This window comes from Arabidopsis lyrata, assembly GCF_000004255.2.
Source record: "Arabidopsis lyrata subsp. lyrata unplaced genomic scaffold ARALYscaffold_1, whole genome shotgun sequence".
Taxonomy (NCBI): Eukaryota; Viridiplantae; Streptophyta; class Magnoliopsida; order Brassicales; family Brassicaceae; genus Arabidopsis; species Arabidopsis lyrata.
Genome location: NW_003302555.1, coordinates 4,399,950 through 4,419,038, shown reverse-complemented (window position 1 = coordinate 4,419,038; position 19,089 = coordinate 4,399,950). Strand labels below are relative to the sequence as shown.

At 35.3% G+C, this 19,089-nt stretch overlaps 3 protein-coding genes across 4 annotated transcripts; 2 read left to right on the top strand and 1 right to left on the bottom strand.

Annotated features, from left to right (window-relative positions):
* Positions 1 to 151: 151 nt before the first annotated feature.
* On the top strand, positions 152 to 6,148 carry LOC9325912 (helicase-like transcription factor CHR28). Of its 2 annotated transcripts, none has more exons than XM_021012794.1 (12): positions 152 to 679; positions 784 to 862; positions 1,029 to 1,250; positions 1,366 to 2,489; positions 2,805 to 2,876; positions 3,103 to 3,180; positions 3,288 to 4,131; positions 4,213 to 4,343; positions 4,444 to 4,653; positions 4,797 to 5,396; positions 5,494 to 5,703; positions 5,795 to 6,148. In XM_021012794.1, the coding sequence occupies exons 1-12, from the start codon at positions 527 to 529 to the stop codon at positions 5,897 to 5,899; spliced, it is 3,828 nt and encodes a 1,275-aa protein (XP_020868453.1). In that variant the 5' UTR covers positions 152 to 526; the 3' UTR covers positions 5,900 to 6,148. The 2 variants fall into 2 exon arrangements, with proteins under 2 accessions (XP_020868453.1, XP_020868454.1); XM_021012795.1 differs by having other exon boundaries at positions 1,029 to 1,278; positions 5,795 to 6,093.
* Positions 6,084 to 7,267, bottom strand: LOC9328680 (caffeoylshikimate esterase). Its single transcript, XM_002889801.2, has one exon. The coding sequence runs from the start codon at positions 7,182 to 7,184 to the stop codon at positions 6,213 to 6,215; it is 972 nt and encodes a 323-aa protein (XP_002889847.1). The 5' UTR covers positions 7,185 to 7,267; the 3' UTR covers positions 6,084 to 6,212.
* Positions 7,268 to 14,732: 7,465 nt separating this feature from the next.
* Positions 14,733 to 18,332, top strand: LOC9328679 (serine carboxypeptidase-like 31). The gene is made up of 10 exons (XM_021010762.1): positions 14,733 to 15,129; positions 15,413 to 15,520; positions 15,629 to 15,724; positions 15,866 to 15,958; positions 16,093 to 16,190; positions 16,799 to 17,095; positions 17,172 to 17,305; positions 17,394 to 17,489; positions 17,741 to 17,846; positions 17,935 to 18,332. Exons 1-10 carry the CDS (start codon positions 14,826 to 14,828, stop codon positions 18,079 to 18,081), a joined length of 1,479 nt encoding a protein of 492 aa, XP_020866421.1. The 5' UTR covers positions 14,733 to 14,825; the 3' UTR covers positions 18,082 to 18,332.
* The last annotated feature ends 757 nt before the right edge of the window (positions 18,333 to 19,089 follow it).

The following is a 19,089-nucleotide window of genomic DNA, read 5'->3' as shown; positions in this document are numbered from 1 at the left end:
TTCTAAAACGACAACTATTTGAAAACGGATGGAGTAATGCTTTTCTCATAAGCAATATATTTCCACTTTTGTGTTTTTGTCGTCAGCAAATTTACTATACTTTATCGCAGAAAACATTAATTAAAATTAAAAATAACGGCCCATGATTAATATAATAAACATTGACCAACAAAAAAAAAAGAAAGCCAACTTCTTCGACCGTTTCTTATTTAAATCTGCGTCTCTTTCTCTTACCTTTTCCCATTTGAGAGAGAAGAAAAAACCTCACCGGCATTATAAAAGTCGTGTGGATCATCCTCAACTACTCTAGAACCTTCTTCGGAAATTAAATTCATCGTTTCCAAAAACCTACTCGCAAGTTTTTTTTTCCTCAAATCGCAAAGTCTTTGTATCCGCTGCGTCGGCGATTTCGTGTTTGACTAGTTTTCCGGGAGAAAATTCTACTCGGAGTTTCGGGTTTTGTGCTGGATTTTGTCGAGTTAGGGTTTTTGTGTTCTTATTTACGGACTTAGGGTTTGGGTTCGTGATGAGTGAGAAGGATTCAGTATTTCAGCCTTGCGATTGGTCGCAAGCGGATGATTACTCTGGTGGCTTTGGATTTGGAGCCGAAGACGAGGATTTTATGATTGACATTGACGCGATTTATAGGATTCTTGATGAGAAGCCTGATTCTATGGAGGTATGGTTTCGCTAAGTGAAAAAGTGATGTTGTTCAAATGCCTAATTTCTGGATTATAGTGAATTTTGCTGATCTAGACTAAGCTTTTGAGTGATTACTTCCAGGTTAGTGAAGAAAATATGACTCAAGTTGGTTCATATGCTGTAGAGTCTGACGAGCTTACGAACACACTGACGCAAAGTGGTTAGTAGATGTAGAGGACTTCTTTGTTTACTGTCACATTTCTTTTGATTACTCTGTTTGGATATTGAAGTGTGGAATTAAGTTCAGTGATTTGATTTATTGGACCATGGACTCCATTAGGATCATCTTGGTAACTGTTTTATAAGTATATATGTTTCTTGCTTAGGATCTCAGGCCACTGGTTGGTTTCCTTACCCGGATTTGTATGGTCCTGAAGCCTCACAAAGTGAAACAGCAGTGCAAAGTTCATTTGCTGACCCAGAGAATGGAGGATTGGGACCAAGTGCGACTTGTTTCTCTGACTATGGTGGCAATGTGGTCTCCTATCCTGTGAATTGTGAAGATGGCAATGTATCCAACCTGTATGACATGAGAATTGATTCCAAATGTATGAACCTTCTCTATGAAGTTTTCAGGTTTATTTCTCTTAAAATATTCATGTTCCTTATCATTTGGAGCTAATATCGAGAGAATTGCTCACTGATCTTTATATCATGTTGCAGTTACACCTTGCAGTTCCACTATGATGACTCCCTATTTCAATACCATGCCTGGAAATGACTCAGGAATTGGAGCTACGCAAAATTCCTCCCTGGTGTCTCATTTCCATTATAATTACAGTTCTATTATTGATTGTGCCTCTTCTGAACCATATGGCCACCATACAATGGATGCACCCTTATCAGAAGTTTCCCCCAATTTGGTTCCAGGTTACGCATTTCAGTTCTTTCCCAATAAGGAAGAACTTATAAATGATTTGAAGAGTGCGTTTATCCACTGTCAGTCAGATGGTGCAAGCCGGATGGTTTTTGACAAACATGTAGGATTTGATAATGGAACTTCGGAGAGGAATTCTGGGCCTGATGTGAGCAGTGAAAGAGAACTCAGCATCAAATATGAAATCATTCCTTCAGTTTCCCCTGCCTGTGTCAATCCATACAATAGTTTTGATGGGCATCAAGTTGATAAGGAGCTTGAGCAGCCTTCCAATTGTTCAAGCAGTTTTCAGGAGAATGAAGCAGTCCCTGTGAAGGTTAAACCAGAGCTTGACCTGGAGAACACGGTTTTCAGTACAGTTCCTGGGAACTATAGTATATGTAGTGATGTTCATACAGTTGGAGGAACGACACTGCAATGGTCTGGTGTCTCTAATTGCGCAATCTCCTATCAGGCAGATGTCGGGAAAGAATACCCATCTATCCCACCTCAGACTGCTTTCCCTGGTCAAGATATTGACGGCAGGAGCTTCTATAATTGTTTTGTTTCAGATGACTGTTTGCAAAACGTAACAGATCCTGACCCAGCAACATCACGCACTGAGTCTTTGGATTATCTGGTAGGAGACGAGGACCATGAATATATTGGGAGGACAGGCTTTAATCTTTCTAGTCTCAGCTCTGGAACAGTTGAAAGTCTTTCATCAAAACGTATACCCGAAGGAGATGATGATTCTGAAATCCATAAAATAGAATCCTATGGTGAATTTGTTAATCCACACCAATATCTAGCTGTGCAGAGACCAGTGTTTTCTTCAGAACATTCTACAGGTAGTCAAACTCTTAATAATTGTGGAGGCTTGAAGTTTGAGTCAAACAAGGGAAACATGAATTTTCATGCAGACTTGCAGGTTGGTGGTGTTTAGGCGTGTAAGCCTTTTTCTCAATTGCCCTTACTATGTTTGTTCTTTTTTCGATCGTTCTCGCCTGGGCACACACACTCACTTTTTTCTTTTTGAAGTTTTCTTGATATGCGGATGCATATTATAATGATTCAAAGTCTGTTTCTGTGTTCTGTGCATGAGGTATTTGTTTAAGTCTTCTGATGTTGGATGCATGTGTGGTATAATGCCAAACTGCATATAATGAGTTTTGTTCCATATTATTCCTTTCTCTTGGTTTTGTTTCAGTTTCATTAGGTCTAACGACATTGCTTGAAATTACAGGACCTTTCTCAGCCTCGTTCTGAAGCAAGTCCTCCTGAAGGTGTCTTGGCAGTCTCGCTTCTTAGACATCAGGTTTGTAATATATCAGAAAAGTGGTAACATCCCCTGCAGATGTTTGAAGGACAAACATGTAGAACTTTAGTTTTTGCGTGTCTATTTTTAGAGTGTCCTTCTGCTTAACTAAGATGATTTAGACCTGACTATTATTCAATTGATATGGTTTTCTTAGTTGATGGGGGTTTTTTTCGTTAGAATATTTAGTGTTGATCGAAACTGACCATACATTACACATGAACAGCGGATTGCATTGGCGTGGATGTCCGAAAAGGAGACAAGCGGGAACCCCTGTTTTGGGGGGATTCTTGCTGATGATCAGGTTAATTTCTACTGTTGTAATCTATCTTATGTTAGCAGTTACTGTACATTCAACACAACAAACAGATATTTTATGCAATTTTCTTGTGTAATTATTTTCTTCTGCAGGGACTTGGAAAAACAGTTTCCACAATAGCGCTTATACTGACAGAACGGTCTACACCTTATCTACCATGTGAAGAAGATTCAAAGAATGGAGGAAGCAATCAATTTGATCACTCTCAAGTGGTTTTCAATGAAAACAAAGTCGGCGAAGATAGTTTATGCAAGATGAGGGGAAGGCCAGCTGCCGGAACTCTTATTGTCTGTCCCACTAGTCTGATGAGACAATGGGCTGATGAATTATGCAAGAAGGTTACTCTTGAAGCAAATCTATCTGTTCTGGTGTACCACGGTTGCAACAGAACAAAGGATCCTCACGAGCTAGCTAAATATGATGTTGTCATTACCACATATTCCCTTGTGAGCGTGGAAGTCCCAAAAAAGCCTCTTGATAGAGCTGATGAGGAGAAGGGCGGCATACATGATTGTGGAGTTGAATCTGTTGGTTTTGGCTCAATCAAAAAAGATTTGCCAAATTCTCAAAAGAAGAGCACAAAGAAGAGGAAACATATGGATTGTGAACCTGTTGAGTTTCTGTCTGGCCCTCTCGCGCAAGTTTCATGGTATAGAGTTGTTCTTGATGAAGCTCAGAGCATTAAGAATTACAAAACCCAAGCTTCAACGGCATGTTCAGGCCTTCATGCTAAGCGTAGGTGGTGTTTGTCTGGCACTCCTATCCAGAATTCAATTGATGACCTCTACAGCTACTTCAGATTCCTTAAGTATGATTCTTATTCTTGCTACCAAACATTTTGTGAAACGATTAAGAACCCAATCAGTAGCTACCCGGTGAAAGGATATCAAACGTTGCAGGCTATCCTGAAAAAAATAATGCTTAGACGAACTAAAGGTCAGTTTTCTTATGTTAAGCTAAATTTCAGTATATGTTTCATCAGATTTTTCTATGGGTTTTAACTAGTAAGGTCATTAGATACACTTCTTGATGGAAAACCGGTAATCTCTTTACCTCCGAAGTCCATTGAGCTGAGGAGAGTGGACTTTACCAAGGAAGAACGTGATTTCTACTCAAAACTAGAGTGCGACTCTCGTGACCAATTCAAGGTATGACTATGGAGCATATAAAATATGGATACACAATTGCTACTTTGTCTATTATGATATTGAAGGCTGATTGTTTGTTTATATGTACTTGAATTGTCAGGAATATGCAGAAGCTGGAACGGTGAAGCAAAATTATGTAAATATTTTGTTGATGTTGCTGCGTCTTCGTCAAGCGTGTGGTCACCCTCTTCTGGTATCCAGTTTGGCATGGTCATCCTCAGCTGAAATGGCTAAAAAGCTTCCATATGAGAAGCTAACCTTTCTTCTGCATAGCTTAGAAGCTTCACTGGCATTTTGTGGTATCTGCAATGTAAGATTCTCTTGCTCGTGAATAATCCTTTAAACTCCAAGGCACTGCTTTGGATTCTTCAGTTGTTATCTATTGCATTTAGATGTTAAACTCTCTTATGTTCACCATGAGTTTCTTATTCTGTGCCCCTTCTTCACATATAGGGTGCACCTAAAGATGCTGTTGTTTCAGTCTGTGGTCACGTTTTCTGTAAACAGTGCATTTATGAATGCCTTACTCACGACAATAATCAATGCCCACTGTCACTCTGCAAAGTCGGAGTTGAAATTTCATCATTATTTTCCAGAGAAACACTGGAAAATGCTATGCTTGGCTTGCATAAACTTGATGCTCCATGTGATCGTACCACTTCAGATCCTGTTGGGAGTGGTGAGCCTTGTATTGAAAATTTACCATGTGGTTCATCCAAAATCAAGGCTGCTCTAGATATCTTGCAATCACTGAGTAGACCACAGAGTCCGACGACTGTAATGAATGATGTGGATCAGAGCTCCGAAAATGGAGAGAAGAATCAGCAGCTTGAGAAGTCATTTAGTTTACCTGCAACTCCAGCGAAGAGTAGCGTGGATGGTCTGGTTAAGGTAGTTGGAGAAAAGGCCATTGTGTTTACCCAATGGACAAAGATGCTGGACCTGCTTGAAGCTGGTCTTAAGAGTTCGGGTATTCAGTATAGAAGGTTTGATGGGAAAATGACGGTACCAGCTAGAGATGCAGCAGTAAGAGATTTTAATACTCTCCCTGAGGTATGCATCTCAAGATCATCTTTTTTGTTTCTTCGGACATTATGTTACACAAGATGATAGATATACTGATGACTGGCTTTCTTGCTGTTTACTTCAGGTGTCTGTAATGATAATGTCTCTCAAAGCTGCTAGTCTTGGGCTAAATATGGTTGCTGCTTGTCATGTTATAATGTTGGACTTATGGTGGAACCCGACTACAGAAGACCAGGCAATTGACAGAGCTCACCGTATTGGACAGACACGACCAGTAAAAGTGGTGCGGTTCACAGTAAAAGATACAGTTGAAGATCGCATATTGGCCCTCCAGGTCTGACATCATTTCTGCAATGTTTTTAATTTTATATTTCTTTTATAGGCTCTATTAGCTATAAGTTTCTCACAAACATTGAACTGCACAGCAAAGGAAGAGAATGATGGTGGCTTCTGCATTCGGAGAACATGAAAAGGGTAGTCGAGAATCGCATCTCTCTGTGGAGGATTTGAACTATCTGTTCATGGCATGAGAGGTCGATCCAATCGAAAGCTTTTCTGACAAACTCAGGTACATATATAGGATTTCCGGGTTTGTGCAGTTCAACAGCAGAAGAAATCTTTGGAACTAATTACAGTTATGTGCAAAGAAGGAAGTAGAAAAAGATTAGCTTTGCCCTGTGTATATAGAATGAAATTGAACATTATCAAGAAAAATCTGCAAGAACAATGTGTACATCAATTTCTAGTCACTTAATCCAAATACTGTTCCATGATAAAAATACGACTATACAAACATTACAGCAACAATACAAGGAGACAATCAGACAAACAATGAATTCAAACCTAGGTTTTGGTTTTGTCTCCACCACCACATCTATCATTCAACCAACTAACAATATCTTTACGAACAATCTCAATGTTGTCGTCGGGTTCACCGAACAACATGGAATGCATCATCCCTTCATAGATCTTCAATGTCTTGTCTTTGCTCTTAGCATGTTCGTACAACTCTCTGCTCACATCAGGATCAGTCACAGCATCTGCACTTCCGTGCACAACAATGAAAGGAATGCTAACATCTTTTAGCTTATTCCCTAAGTAATCAGTAACCCTAAGTAGCTCCATCACTGTACCTAACCTCGGTTTCTCATTGTACCTCATCGGATTCCTCTTGGCAATCGGTTTCTTCTCTTCAACTTTGATCGATTTCTCCAACAGATCTTCCGTCGGAACAATCGCCCAAGTCGGCAAGAATCTGGAGATCATAATCAGAAACTGATCAATCGGCCATTTAGGTCTCACCTTGTCAGAGATTTTACACATGGGAGCAACCAAAACCGCTCCATCAAACCCTACCGGATCAGCGAAATGGATCAGAAGACAAATCGCACCGCCCATTGATTCTCCGAAGAGAAACCGAGGTAAGCCTTGAAACTTAGGGTTTTGCTTAATCGAATTGAAGAAAGAGATGATGTCATCGACGACGAGATCTACGGAAGGAACATAGGCGCGGACGCCGTCAGATCGGCCATGACCTTCAATGTCGAGAGCAAAGCAAGCGAAACCCATCTGAGCGAGAAAGATGGGAGTGGACTGGAAAGTCCAGCTGACGTCATTGCCGTAGCCATGGACCATGAAGATGAGACCACGTGGCGGAGAAGAGGAAGAGGGAAGCCATGAACGAGTGAAGAGGTTGAGACCTCGAGGGGAAGTGAAGAAAGATTTGGAGCCAATGATGCCTTTGAGATTGAAGTAGTCTTCTTCTGAAGTCTCTCCCCAGAAGTTCATCTCTGTTTCAAGCTGGTGATCAGACATCGAGGAGTGAGAGAGAGATTGGTTTTTTTTTTTTCCTGAGATTTTTTGTGTTCTTGTGGGTTTTGATGAAAATGTTTGTGGCGTTTTTACTCGCTGTGCTTTTTTTTGCTTTTGCTTTTTGGAAAAGTCAAAAAGTTTTTTTACCCGAGAGATTTTTTTGGTCTCGAAAGATTTTTCTGTTCCATGAATAATGGGGAATTTGCAAGAATATTGAAAACAAAAAGTCTCTCAATCTAGAAGAAAAAAACAATTTGGGCTTCGAAGAAAAAAACAGTTTGGGCCTTTAACAAACGTAAAGCCCAATGACAAGTTTCAGAGTTCAGACAGTGTTACGACAAGGGAAAAAGACTGAAAGCAAAGTGTCTTCATCAACAACTTCAAGCTCCGTAGACCGTACACACGAATATCCCCAACTTCAAGCGCGTGAATGAAAAGAGGACAAATCATAAGGATATGCAGAGAAGGAGAGGAACAAGAAAGACGATTTTCTGAACCAAGATATATAAGCTTGGATCAATTTAAAGTTAATACTTGTGAAAAAATAATACTACAACGTAACTACTATACGAATTTATAAATGATCAAATCTCTTTACTGTTATAACCAATATAAGCATGCCTATTTTATTATTATTATGATAACTAAAACAATAATAGAACTAGAGAAATTCAAATATGTTAATATCGTATGTTGATAAATAATAGTTAGGGTTGATAGATATATTTTGAAGGTTCAATTTTTGATATATTTTCTTGTCAACTATCTAGGCAAATATTATATTGTAAAACGAAAAAGTGCTTAATAAAAGATTCCATAACCTATAAAATCTCGTGTTTGTTTGTGGAAGAGTGGATATAGTCAAAAAGATTTCAAATGAAACTTATGTTATGCGCACTTTCAATCTTTGGATGGATAAGAATCACTGGTAAAAAAGTGAGATTTTTAGCAATACTTTGACCATTCTAGTGAAGTTGGAATTCATCTAATCCATGTCCCATCCAATGTTATTGTTATATGACAACTCATCTTATTATCGTGCAAAGTTATCTCTCCATACGTGTCATGTCAAAAACAAAAAAACTATGTTTGTCTGCATGGAGACTCACACATTAATGTATATAATCTTTAAACTTGACGAGTTCCTTTGGCAATGTGGACTGCGGTGTCTATCGGAGCAGAGTCCGAATGGATCAGTTGGTGTTCTGGTCCGTTCTAAAATTTATGGTACCAATTTTAAGCAATTTGACGTGTACTAAACATCATAGAAATGTCTTAAATATTTTCCAAAGCCAGGTAAAATCTAATCCGAAACATTGAGTAGTTTTTGAAACAAAAAGAAAAAAAATGTGGTGAGTAAGAGAGAATACGAATAAATATATCAGTGTAATAAACCCTGAGTTATGTCATAGAATTGACTAAGGAATGTAGCATAGAACCTAAGAATTTCTAGATGGGACCAAGTGATGAGGATCAAAATTCTCTCGTATATGGCATGTCTCTGGTAGACTAGCAGTACTGTGTTTAGATTCTATATGCTCTTATAATCCTTCAAGTACTCATTGATAAAGGTGGAACCTATACCTTCTATCTTTAATAGTGATGACGATCAAACATTTCATCCTCTCTATCTTTTAGTGCGCATTATATACAAACATTAGCATTAATAATCTCATTTCTCTGTTTATGTTCCGTTGCCAATGGATAATCTTATTGTTTTCTTTCGATAGAAGGAATCTACGGATAAATCTTTCAGTTGAGCTTGAGCTTGATATTTTTAAGAGGTGTTTCATAATCGTGAGCTCGAACTCAAGTAATACAAGAAAATATAAGAATGATCAATAAGGAGACTATGTGGTAGTTTCAACAATTTAATAATGATTGATGAACAATACGTATTTAGATATAAGAATGATCAATAAGGAGACTATGTGATAGTTTAAAAAGTAAAAAAAAAATATGTTTCTTAATTTCAAAGATATGTACATCCCACCAAACAAAATATGTTTTTTTTTTTTTTTTTCAAAGCACTATTTACATTTTCTCGACGAAGTCACCCTCATAAGAATCAATCAATCTACTTAGGCGATGTCTAATGATTTACAAAACCAAAACTCTCTTATGTTAGTTAACAACGAGTCTTATAAGTAATCAACTAGTAGGAGACTTTGTTATGGAATATCTAATTGGATGGTAAAATATATATTCTTGATTTTTCCTTAATTATCAAATGATCCATCAATAGTATCTCAACGCGTGTCTTATTGTGGGATGTCTTTGTCCTAGATAAATAAAGAATACATTGACCGATTCACAATTTTCTAGAAACATATCCCCAAAATCTTTTGGCCAATAAGATTTACAATTGCACAATTTAATTGATATTCATAGTTAAGTGGGTATCCATAGTTCTGAGAATCATATAAGTGGACATCCATTGGCCAATATGGATTTATGGAGTCTGGTCTAACAGTTAGGAGGTCCCCATATTGAACACAAACTTCCATTTTTTAATCTTCTATTTGCGTTAAGAGATATAAAATAAAATTAATTACCTAAAATTTTTTGAAATAGCAATACAACTATTTGAAGGTGATTAGATTTTCATTAGCTCCTATTAGTAGTACAATATAACCTACAAGTTCTAGGCTAGTGGCCATTCACCGATTCAAGGGATACATGTATGAAGGATTTTATTAGCCTTTTTCTTTTTAATAGATAGTTGAGACATTCCATATCAAAATATTACTTGGAGTTTTCAGACGCTCCATAAATTTTGCACTAATATCAGTATTTTTGGTTAGAACATAATCATAGATTTATGGCTTATATATGTGTGTTACAACTTAGAAATTATGGCAACAGAAGATATATAAAGTGATTGAGTAACGATTTAATTAGCCAGTGTAACTGCATAGATAACATAAAAAATCCTCATATATTTTTGTATGCGCTATTTTGTTATAAAAATATGACAATGGTATATTTGAAATACTAAAAATTTACTACTCCCTCTGTTTCGTTTTAGTTGTCGTTTAAGGTTTTTTCACACAAATTAAGAAAAGCATTAAATTTTCTGTTTTATCCTTTATTAATATATCTTATAAATTTTTTCATTGGCCAAAACATTAAAACAATAGGGATAATACTGGAATTTTTACCAAACATTTGCATTGAAAACCTAAAACGACAACTAGTACGAAACAAAATTTAAGTCTTAAAACGACAACTAAAACGAAACGGAGGGAGTAGTATAGTTCTAAAATGAACCATGTCTTACTTTTCAATTAATATATTAGTTATTCAAGAAAATATCTATATAGCAACCTTTTTTAGAAAATGAAGCTCCAAAATTAAATGTTTCTGTAATTACTCTATATTCACATAGCCAATCTAATATATAGCTGTTGAAAACAAAAAAAAAACATATGCAAATAGACAACCAGAAAGCTATCCGTGAACTGTTTCTTGACATATAAAAAAAAAAAATTAATGTTCGTTGAGCATGCAATTATTACACTAAATGTCTAATTATTTAATTAACACTTATATATACATATAGACATTACCTACCCAAGAAAAAGACAAAAAAAAAAACAGTTAAATGCAAAAAAAAAGAGTATATCCATTATAAAACGTAATATATATAATCTAGCCATGATTTCCCTCTCATTCCTCATCAAAGAAAGTTGGATTCCATGTCATAACCATTCAACAAAACACTTTTCTTTTGCTTCTTAATTTTTCTTTTATAAACTTGTATGGAAACTATTTCCGAGACGTACACAACTTGTCTATTTGAATTATGCAAGAGTAAAAATGTATGCATACTACTTACCATTATCAAGTGAACTATATATATATCAGTTAAGTATATAAATTAGTTGAAATCCAATTTAGTTTTGACCAACATGATTAATTAAACAACTGATCAATTATACAATTAGTTAATTTATTGAGAAATTGTTAAAAATGCCAATTTTTCAATACCCCTTTTCAAAAATGCCCCCTTTGAGAGTCCATTTTTAAGTTTGCCCTCTTTTAATTTTTAATGACCATTTTACCCTTATTTGAAACAAAATTAGGTCCACAAAATACAAAATATTTTTTGGCGGGAAAAGTGATCCCGCAATTTTCCCGCCAAAACACTTGTAAAAACCTTTAAAATACCTTGTAAAATTTTCCTGTAAAATTTTTTCCCGCCAAAAATTTTTTTTTGCGGGAAAAGTGATTCCGCAATTTTTTTGGCGAAATTTTTTTGGCGGGAAAATTTTTGGCGGGAAAAATTTACAAGGTATTTTAAAGGTTTTACAGAGTATTTGCAAGTGTTTTGTAGGGATTCACAATGTATTTGACCAGGTTGTACACGATACTTATAAGGTTTTGTACGATATTTATAACTTGTAAAACCTTATAACTTGTAAAACCTTATAAAATAGTTTGTAAAATCTTATAATATCTTATAAATACCTTATAAATACGTTGTAAAACCTTTTAAAATACATTGTAAAACCTTATAAATACCCTGTAAAAAACCTTTAAAATACCTTGTAAATTTTTTCCGCCAAAAATTTTCTCGCCAAAAATTTAACGCCTAAAAAATTGCGGAATCACTTTTCCCGCAAAAAAGTTTTTTTGGCGGGAAAAAATTTTACGAGAAAATTTTACAAGGTATTTTAAAGGTTTTACAAGGTATTTTAAAGGTTTTACAAGTTTTTACAAGTGTTTTGGCGGGAAAAATTGCGGGATCACTTTTTCCGCCAAAAAATATTTTGTATTTTGTGGACCTAATTTTGTTATATTTCCTTATATATTTGTGATATCTTTTATTAAAAGAAGGGTAATTTAGTCATTTTGTACATAAAAAAGATATTTTTAAAAATGGACAGCTAAAGAAGGCATTTTTGAAAAGAGGTATTGAAAAATGGGCATTTTTGTGAGTCTCCCTAATTTATTCCATGTGTAGTGGGGATAGTGGATGTGTGCTAACGTTCTTAGACTCCGCGGTTCGATTCCTCTCGTCGAACTATTTTAGTGGTGAGAAAAAAGGCCAAAGATTTGATTTATTTTCTGGATGATTTAGATCTTCACCTTTAAATTAATTAGCTATCTTAAAACGATCGAATTGAATTCAAGAATCCCAACGCACAAGGTTCGCCACAAAACTACATCATTCGACTTTGTTAATGATGAGGTTCCCATGAATTTATTTAACTCTTTTTTACATATATAAAATTAAAGGGCACCATCAATTTGGAATATATCCTCCATTTGCCTTTCTCTCAACACTCAACAGTCAGTCCTGCTCAAAGATGTTGCAACGTGACATGTCTCTTTTTTTTTTAATGAAATAAATCATCTTTTTCTTAGGAATATCCACATCTTATATAACCTATGAGTCTATGACGTTAGCTATAGTTGTGAGAAGTTATTCGTTAGTTTCATGAATTTTGATAATAATATGTTGGTTCGTAAAACTTTATCTTATAATCTTATTGATAATTCCTTTTTAACTATTAATTATGTTCTGCAAAATTGATCCAACATATTTAGTAAACAAAAAATTAAGTTTGGAGGCTGGTTGTAGGATTAAATTTTTTTAAAAAAGATTTAAATTGGAAGTAATTAAAATTATTTTCATGATTTTATTTTCTGGTTTTGTACCTTTAAATATTTTGAAAATAATATAATGTCGATAGATGCACTGTTGGATGATAAGATATTGCTTAATCCTAATAAATGTGGACTTATTTTTTTTTTTCTAAGAATGTAAATATTTCATTAAAAATGAAAAAGTTAAGAATTACAATTAAGTAAAACCTACAAATTGGTCCCATGGCAAAAAAGGATAAAAAACATGGAAGCAAAGAACATTCAGTCCATTGACATCGACAAAAGCAGTGACGCTTTCGGAGTCAATGAAGTAAAAATACGATTTTGAAGAATCTCATAGGTGAGGCTTCAAAGGAGAAGAAACTTGTTGTCAAACGGCGAAGACCGAATCATAAAAAACCATAGCAATTGGAAGCCTTTCACCGGTGGTCCGAGAATACTGAGCCGTCAACGGCGTAGAACATAGAGCCCTCAACCACCAACTCCATCCGCGTCAAGGGAGAGGCGCTCTTTGAACAATCCATGAGCTTTCTCAGAGCGGAACCACACGAACTACAGGAAAAAGAAAGCGCTAGCTCACTCTACCAAGCTCTTTCCCCGAGGTCGGCTAGCACAGAGCAAATCCAGCAATACAACCAAGCGCTAACCAATCCTAAGTCTTACTAGCTCCTTCAACGGCCAAGTTAGCTATTCCACAAACCAAAGCACAAGCCAACACGAACTCTTCTCCACAAAGAAGCAACAAACAGATGAAACACAACAAACCAAAACTAAACAATACCAAGTACTAAGTACTAAGTACAAACATGTATTTGACATTGAATTTAGTGGGCGATACATTATTAAAGAGCATAATAATAGTACGAGTGAGCTTTTTACTAACCAAATAAGTACATAGCAAAAATTATATATTTAGATTTATAGTCCAAATTTTTCGTAACCATATTGTGGAACCACAATACATAAAATAATCTTCATCAGTCGGTAAACACACCGCTCCTAAACTGGTTTGGTACCACAAAATCTATATACCCTAGCTACTTTGACTTCGGCATCGTACGTATTAAAGTTTGATCAATATATATATATATATATATTCCAATTTTCCTAATTATATATTTCCTCACTAGTTAAGCTTATGCAATTGTGGGGGTCGATTAATCCGCCAATTTTCTTAGGTTAATAGGATTATATATTAGTTAAATTCATATTACTTTTGGCCATGACGTGGTTCAAACCCATCAAAAAGAAAGTGCTTCATCCACTCTATTTAAGTCAAGTATACGAATTCGCTCGAATTTGTCCCTATAAATCTTAGTTTTAAAGATGGAATTATTCGACCAACTGAACAAATTAAAGCCACCAATTGCCACATAGGACTATTCTTCCATATCCACTTAATTAAACTTTTTTTTTAAAGGAAACTAAACAAAAGCAAACAAAAAATTTTTTAAAACTGATAGGATAAACTTTTTATAGTGTGACCCCACCCCGAAAGGCCCCATATCCAGGAAAATCCTATATGCGTCATAGAAACCCGTGGGTCATCTACAACAGGATTTTATTTGGAGAGGTTTCAGTTCCACCCCGCCGACAGAGAGTCGAACTCGTGACCTCCGACAGTCGTGTGTGAGAAGTCACATTGAAACCACTAGGCCATCAAGGACTTCTCAAAAAATAAAATAAAAAATAAAAACAAAAACCGGGTGCTTGTCTCCTAGTGGTATTGGAACCTCGGCTGAGGCACCCGCCACCCGGCTTCGAGTCCCGGCCACTGCGCAATTTACATGCGGGGCGCAGCGTCCCAGACCACCAGTTCCAGGGGGCCCTTAAGTGGAGGCTTAAAAATCTCAGAGCGCGGGCTAAAGCCCAGTGAGCTAGTCGGATCACTGTGTGGTCTGGACACTGGATTATCAAAAAAAAAAGCAAACAAAAATCTCACGATCTTAGCTTATAAATAGACATCCAAGTCTTAGATCTTTCTTATCATCTCACTACAATTCTTGATCTTCTCATCAACTTATACTTCAAATGGATCATTATCACACCAATAACATATATAATCTATTTATTCTTTTTTGTTTTACCACTCTTTTAATATTAGCCCCGGTGGTTTTATGCACTAGACAACACCGGTTTGATAGCCCGAAAAGAAGCTTGTTGGCCAACGAACAAGATTTAGTAACAGATTTACCTGGACAGCCTGATGTGAATTTCAGGCATTATGCCGGTTATGTTCCTGTGGATGAATCCAACGGAAGAGCTATGTTTTATTGGTTCTTTGAGGCCATGGATCTCCCTAAAGAGAAACCTCTAGTCCTCTGGCTTAATGGAGGTAACCCAATCTTTTGATATCTTCATGCATGCATGAGCAACTATTATACTCTTCCAATTTTCATTCTGATCGATAACATGTAAATTCTACATATTTCTTTATAAACTACATAATTTACAGGATCATGGTTTATGATTTTTGTTTATCAGTTTCGCTGTTTTACCGTACTAACGAATCAAAGCTCTTACAATAAAAACTAGTGTTGATTTGTTATTTTTTTATGTCGTCTCATGGGAGAACACAATTTGAATAATTTTTTTTTATATATAATGTATATATATAGGTCCAGGTTGTTCTTCTGTGGGATATGGAGCAACACAAGAAATTGGTCCTTTTCTCGTGGACACCAACGGAAACGGACTTAACTTTAATCCATACGCATGGAATAAAGGTAAATTTTTTTTTTTTTTTTTTTTATATAGTTTTCGTAGCATCACATTATTTATATGTAAATGAAAATGACATTAAATGATGTAAAAAGGTTGATTTGCTGATGCAGAGGCCAACATGCTGTTTTTAGAATCTCCCGTCGGTGTTGGCTTTTCGTATTCAAACACAAGTAGCGATTATCAAAAACTTGGAGATGACTTTACAGGTAGGTTCATTATTTTTTAAAAACTTTTCACATGCAAGTCCTTTTATTATTATAAATATTATCTATAGTATTTGTCCCTAATTAGACGAGGACGTAGTACTTCATAAACATAACTATATGCTTCATTCTCTTTTCTATCAGCAAGAGACGCATACATTTTTCTTTGCAACTGGTTTGAGAAATTCCCAGAACACAAAGAAAGTACGTTCTATATCGCGGGTGAAAGTTATGCAGGTAACTAAATAAATCAAAAAAAGAAAGAAAAAAAAACTAAATAAATCAATTTGGATATAGTATTTTCCTTTTTACGCATTTTTATTGGTTTTCATCGCGAATTTAATTTTATATGAATGTAAATATACTTGCAGGAAAATACGTACCCGAGTTAGCAGAGGTTGTGTACGATAACAATAACAATAACAAGAAGAATGGTTCATCGTTTCACATCAATCTTAAGGGTATTCTGGTACGTGTAAATCTTAAGTGTGAATTTCTCATCTTTAACCCAAAAATATCATACAAAATAAACAGTGGCGGAGCTAGAATTTAAATTTACCGGGGTCAAAATATAAAAAATATTTTAATAAAGTGTGGTTGTTTTTTTTCTTCAAATTATATTGCATATAGCTTATTTTTTTTTTATTACATTTACAAAAATGAAATTCTGATATTTATAAAAACATTTGGTTTGTCTAAAACATGATAATAAAATTAAAAACAAAGAAACTTATATATAACAATTAGTGGTTATAGTCTATATCATTTTGTAATATTAAAAAAGTTATGGTTTAAGGGGTCAAAAGAGTAGTTTTCATATTGAGCACTGGGGTCAATTTATAGGAATTTAATCAAATATCTATGTATTTGTTTAAATATGCCATAATATTAGTTTGATTTTGAAAATTCACCGGGGTCAGTTGACCCCCATGTTTCTATGCTACCTCCGCCACTGAAAATAAACCTAGGGAATGTACTTTAATATATAGTATCATGCATCTACTATTAACTTTGCATGATTGTTGCAAGTCATGCGGCTTAAAAGACCCAGTACATTTTTTTTTTTGCTATATATAGTTGGGGAATCCTGAGACATCAGACGCAGAAGATTGGAGAGGTTGGGTGGATTATGCATGGAGCCATGCAGTGATATCAGATGAGACGCATAGGATCATAACCAGGACGTGCAATTTCAGCAGCGAAAATACTTGGAGCAACGATGAGTGCAATGAGGCCGTAGCAGAAGTTCTCAAGCAGTATCACGAGATAGATATCTATAGCATCTATACTTCAGTTTGCATAGGAGATTCTGCGCGATCGTCTTACTTTGATTCTGTGCAATTCAAAACAAATTCTCGCATTAGCTCCAAGAGGGTACGTGTATAACATTAAAGCCTATTAGTTACTTTGAAACATAACAAATTTCTATATTTGTTCGGATGCCTTATAGATGCCACCGAGGCTCATGGGTGGATATGATCCGTGCTTAGATGATTACGCGAGAGTATTTTACAACAGAGCAGATGTTCAGAAGTCTCTTCATGCCAGTGATGGAGTTAATCTCAAGAACTGGAGCATTTGCAAGTACTCTCCCCAATTTTCTTTATGGTTTATTTTTGTGTTATATATGAAAGAACTTGTCTGAATATTCTTTGGTATTCTAAAACTTCAGCATGGAGATCTTTAATAATTGGACTGGTTCAAACCCGTCGGTTTTGCCTATTTACGAGAAACTCATCGCCGGAGGATTAAGAATATGGGTTTACAGGTAAATTACGTTCACGAAACCAACAAGATTCTGATTAATTTCACTAAAAAAATCTGACGAAAAGTAGTAGACTACAACACATTTAAAACTTTGATCACTGAAACAAAAAAAAAAAACAGAGTAAACACTTCGGTTGCTTCCTACGCAAGTAACCACTATACACTTTAGGTTCTTCTACTTTGAAAGAAAGTTTTTTTACTCTCCAATTTTTCTAAGCCGTTGGTTTTTTGTTTCTTTTTGTGATGGATCAGTGGTGACACAGACGGAAGAGTACCCGTACTTGCGACTCGGTATAGCTTAAGCGCACTCGAATTACCCATCAAGACAGCTTGGAGGCCATGGTACCATGAGAAACAGGTATTCTGTGGATATAATTAACAAGTTCTTTAGATTCTTAATTTGAGATTTGTTAGACCTGTTAAATTTCTTGATGATGCTACAACAGGTAAGTGGGTGGCTTCAAGAATACGAAGGTCTAACGTTTGCTACGTTCAGAGGAGCTGGACATGCGGTGCCTTGCTTCAAACCAAGCAGCTCTCTCGCCTTTTTCTCGGCGTTTCTTAGCGGAGTTCCTCCTCCACCGTCGCGGTAGCTAGAGAATAAAGTCAACGATCTAAAAGATGCTTTAGTAATCTATTTTATAAGTATTTTTGAAAGATTTTGGGTTTTGTTTCTTTAACTTGTCAGACACGGGATAGGGGTAAAAAAGGAATGTAACTTGTAAGAGAGAGAAATTGTATGTGACTTATGTTACATTCTATGTCATGATCATAATGATCAAAAAAACTTTCAACACTTTAAGATTATGATCAAATGAAAAATAAATAGCTTTTTGGTGCAATATATATATATATATATATCATTATAATGAAATCCTAACTGGTAGACCGGTAGCTCCAAACACTTCTGTTTTTTGCAACCAAAAACTAAAAACTAGAACATCGAATATATAAAAGTAGCTCATATTGAAAACAGAAATTTGATAGTATATCGCAAAAGATCTATTTCTTACTCCTTTTTTTTTTTAATTAGGAAGGCAAGATATGAATATGCGAAACTTTATTTACAAGAACATGTATGCGGTCACAAAAGAGTATGGTGGAGAAATTTTTTGGCGGTTTTTGCCATCTCAAAGAGAGTACTTTGGCGCACACATTTTTTTTGGTGGTTTTTGCTAATTCGCCCTTTTATATAAATCATTGGTAACCGTAGATTTTTGTTACTTAAATGATCGTTGGTCAAATATAAAGCCATATATATATGGTACATGATCATCTCTCTTTTGGGTAAGAATAGAACATGCATGCACCTATCATCCAAAATATCTCTTCTTAATATATATTTCATCCTTACCAACAATATTTACTTTGTATTAGCAATTATAAATTATATAAAAAAAATTTCATTCCAGAATAATTATTTTAATACAACAAAGACTAATTACTTAATACTTTGGTAAATTACTTCCGGATCCACAAAATCTACTATATTTTATTATTTTCATATGATGCAATATATATTTTATAATAAATGTTTAATTTAAATAATAGAATTTGTTTTTTATGAAGTTTTGTAAAACTTAAAGTAAATGGGATAATTT

What these genes read in the sequence shown, in the direction of transcription:
- LOC9325912 (XM_021012794.1), top strand. Translation starts at nt 527, where the DNA reads ATGAGTGAGAAGGATTCAGTATTTCAGCCTTGCGATTGGTCGCAAGCG. An exon ending in GGATTCTTGCTGATGATCAG is followed by an intron (nt 3,181 to 3,287) that starts GTTAATTTCTAC and finishes TTTCTTCTGCAG; the next exon opens with GGACTTGGAAAAACAGTTTC. An exon ending in CATTTTGTGGTATCTGCAAT is followed by an intron (nt 4,654 to 4,796) that starts GTAAGATTCTCT and finishes CTTCACATATAG; the next exon opens with GGTGCACCTAAAGATGCTGT.
- LOC9328680 (XM_002889801.2), bottom strand. Translation starts at nt 7,184, where the DNA reads ATGTCTGATCACCAGCTTGAAACAGAGATGAACTTCTGGGGAGAGACT.
- LOC9328679 (XM_021010762.1), top strand. Translation starts at nt 14,826, where the DNA reads ATGGATCATTATCACACCAATAACATATATAATCTATTTATTCTTTTT. An exon ending in TCAATCTTAAGGGTATTCTG is followed by an intron (nt 16,191 to 16,798) that starts GTACGTGTAAAT and finishes TGCTATATATAG; the next exon opens with TTGGGGAATCCTGAGACATC. An exon ending in CATGGTACCATGAGAAACAG is followed by an intron (nt 17,847 to 17,934) that starts GTATTCTGTGGA and finishes ATGCTACAACAG; the next exon opens with GTAAGTGGGTGGCTTCAAGA.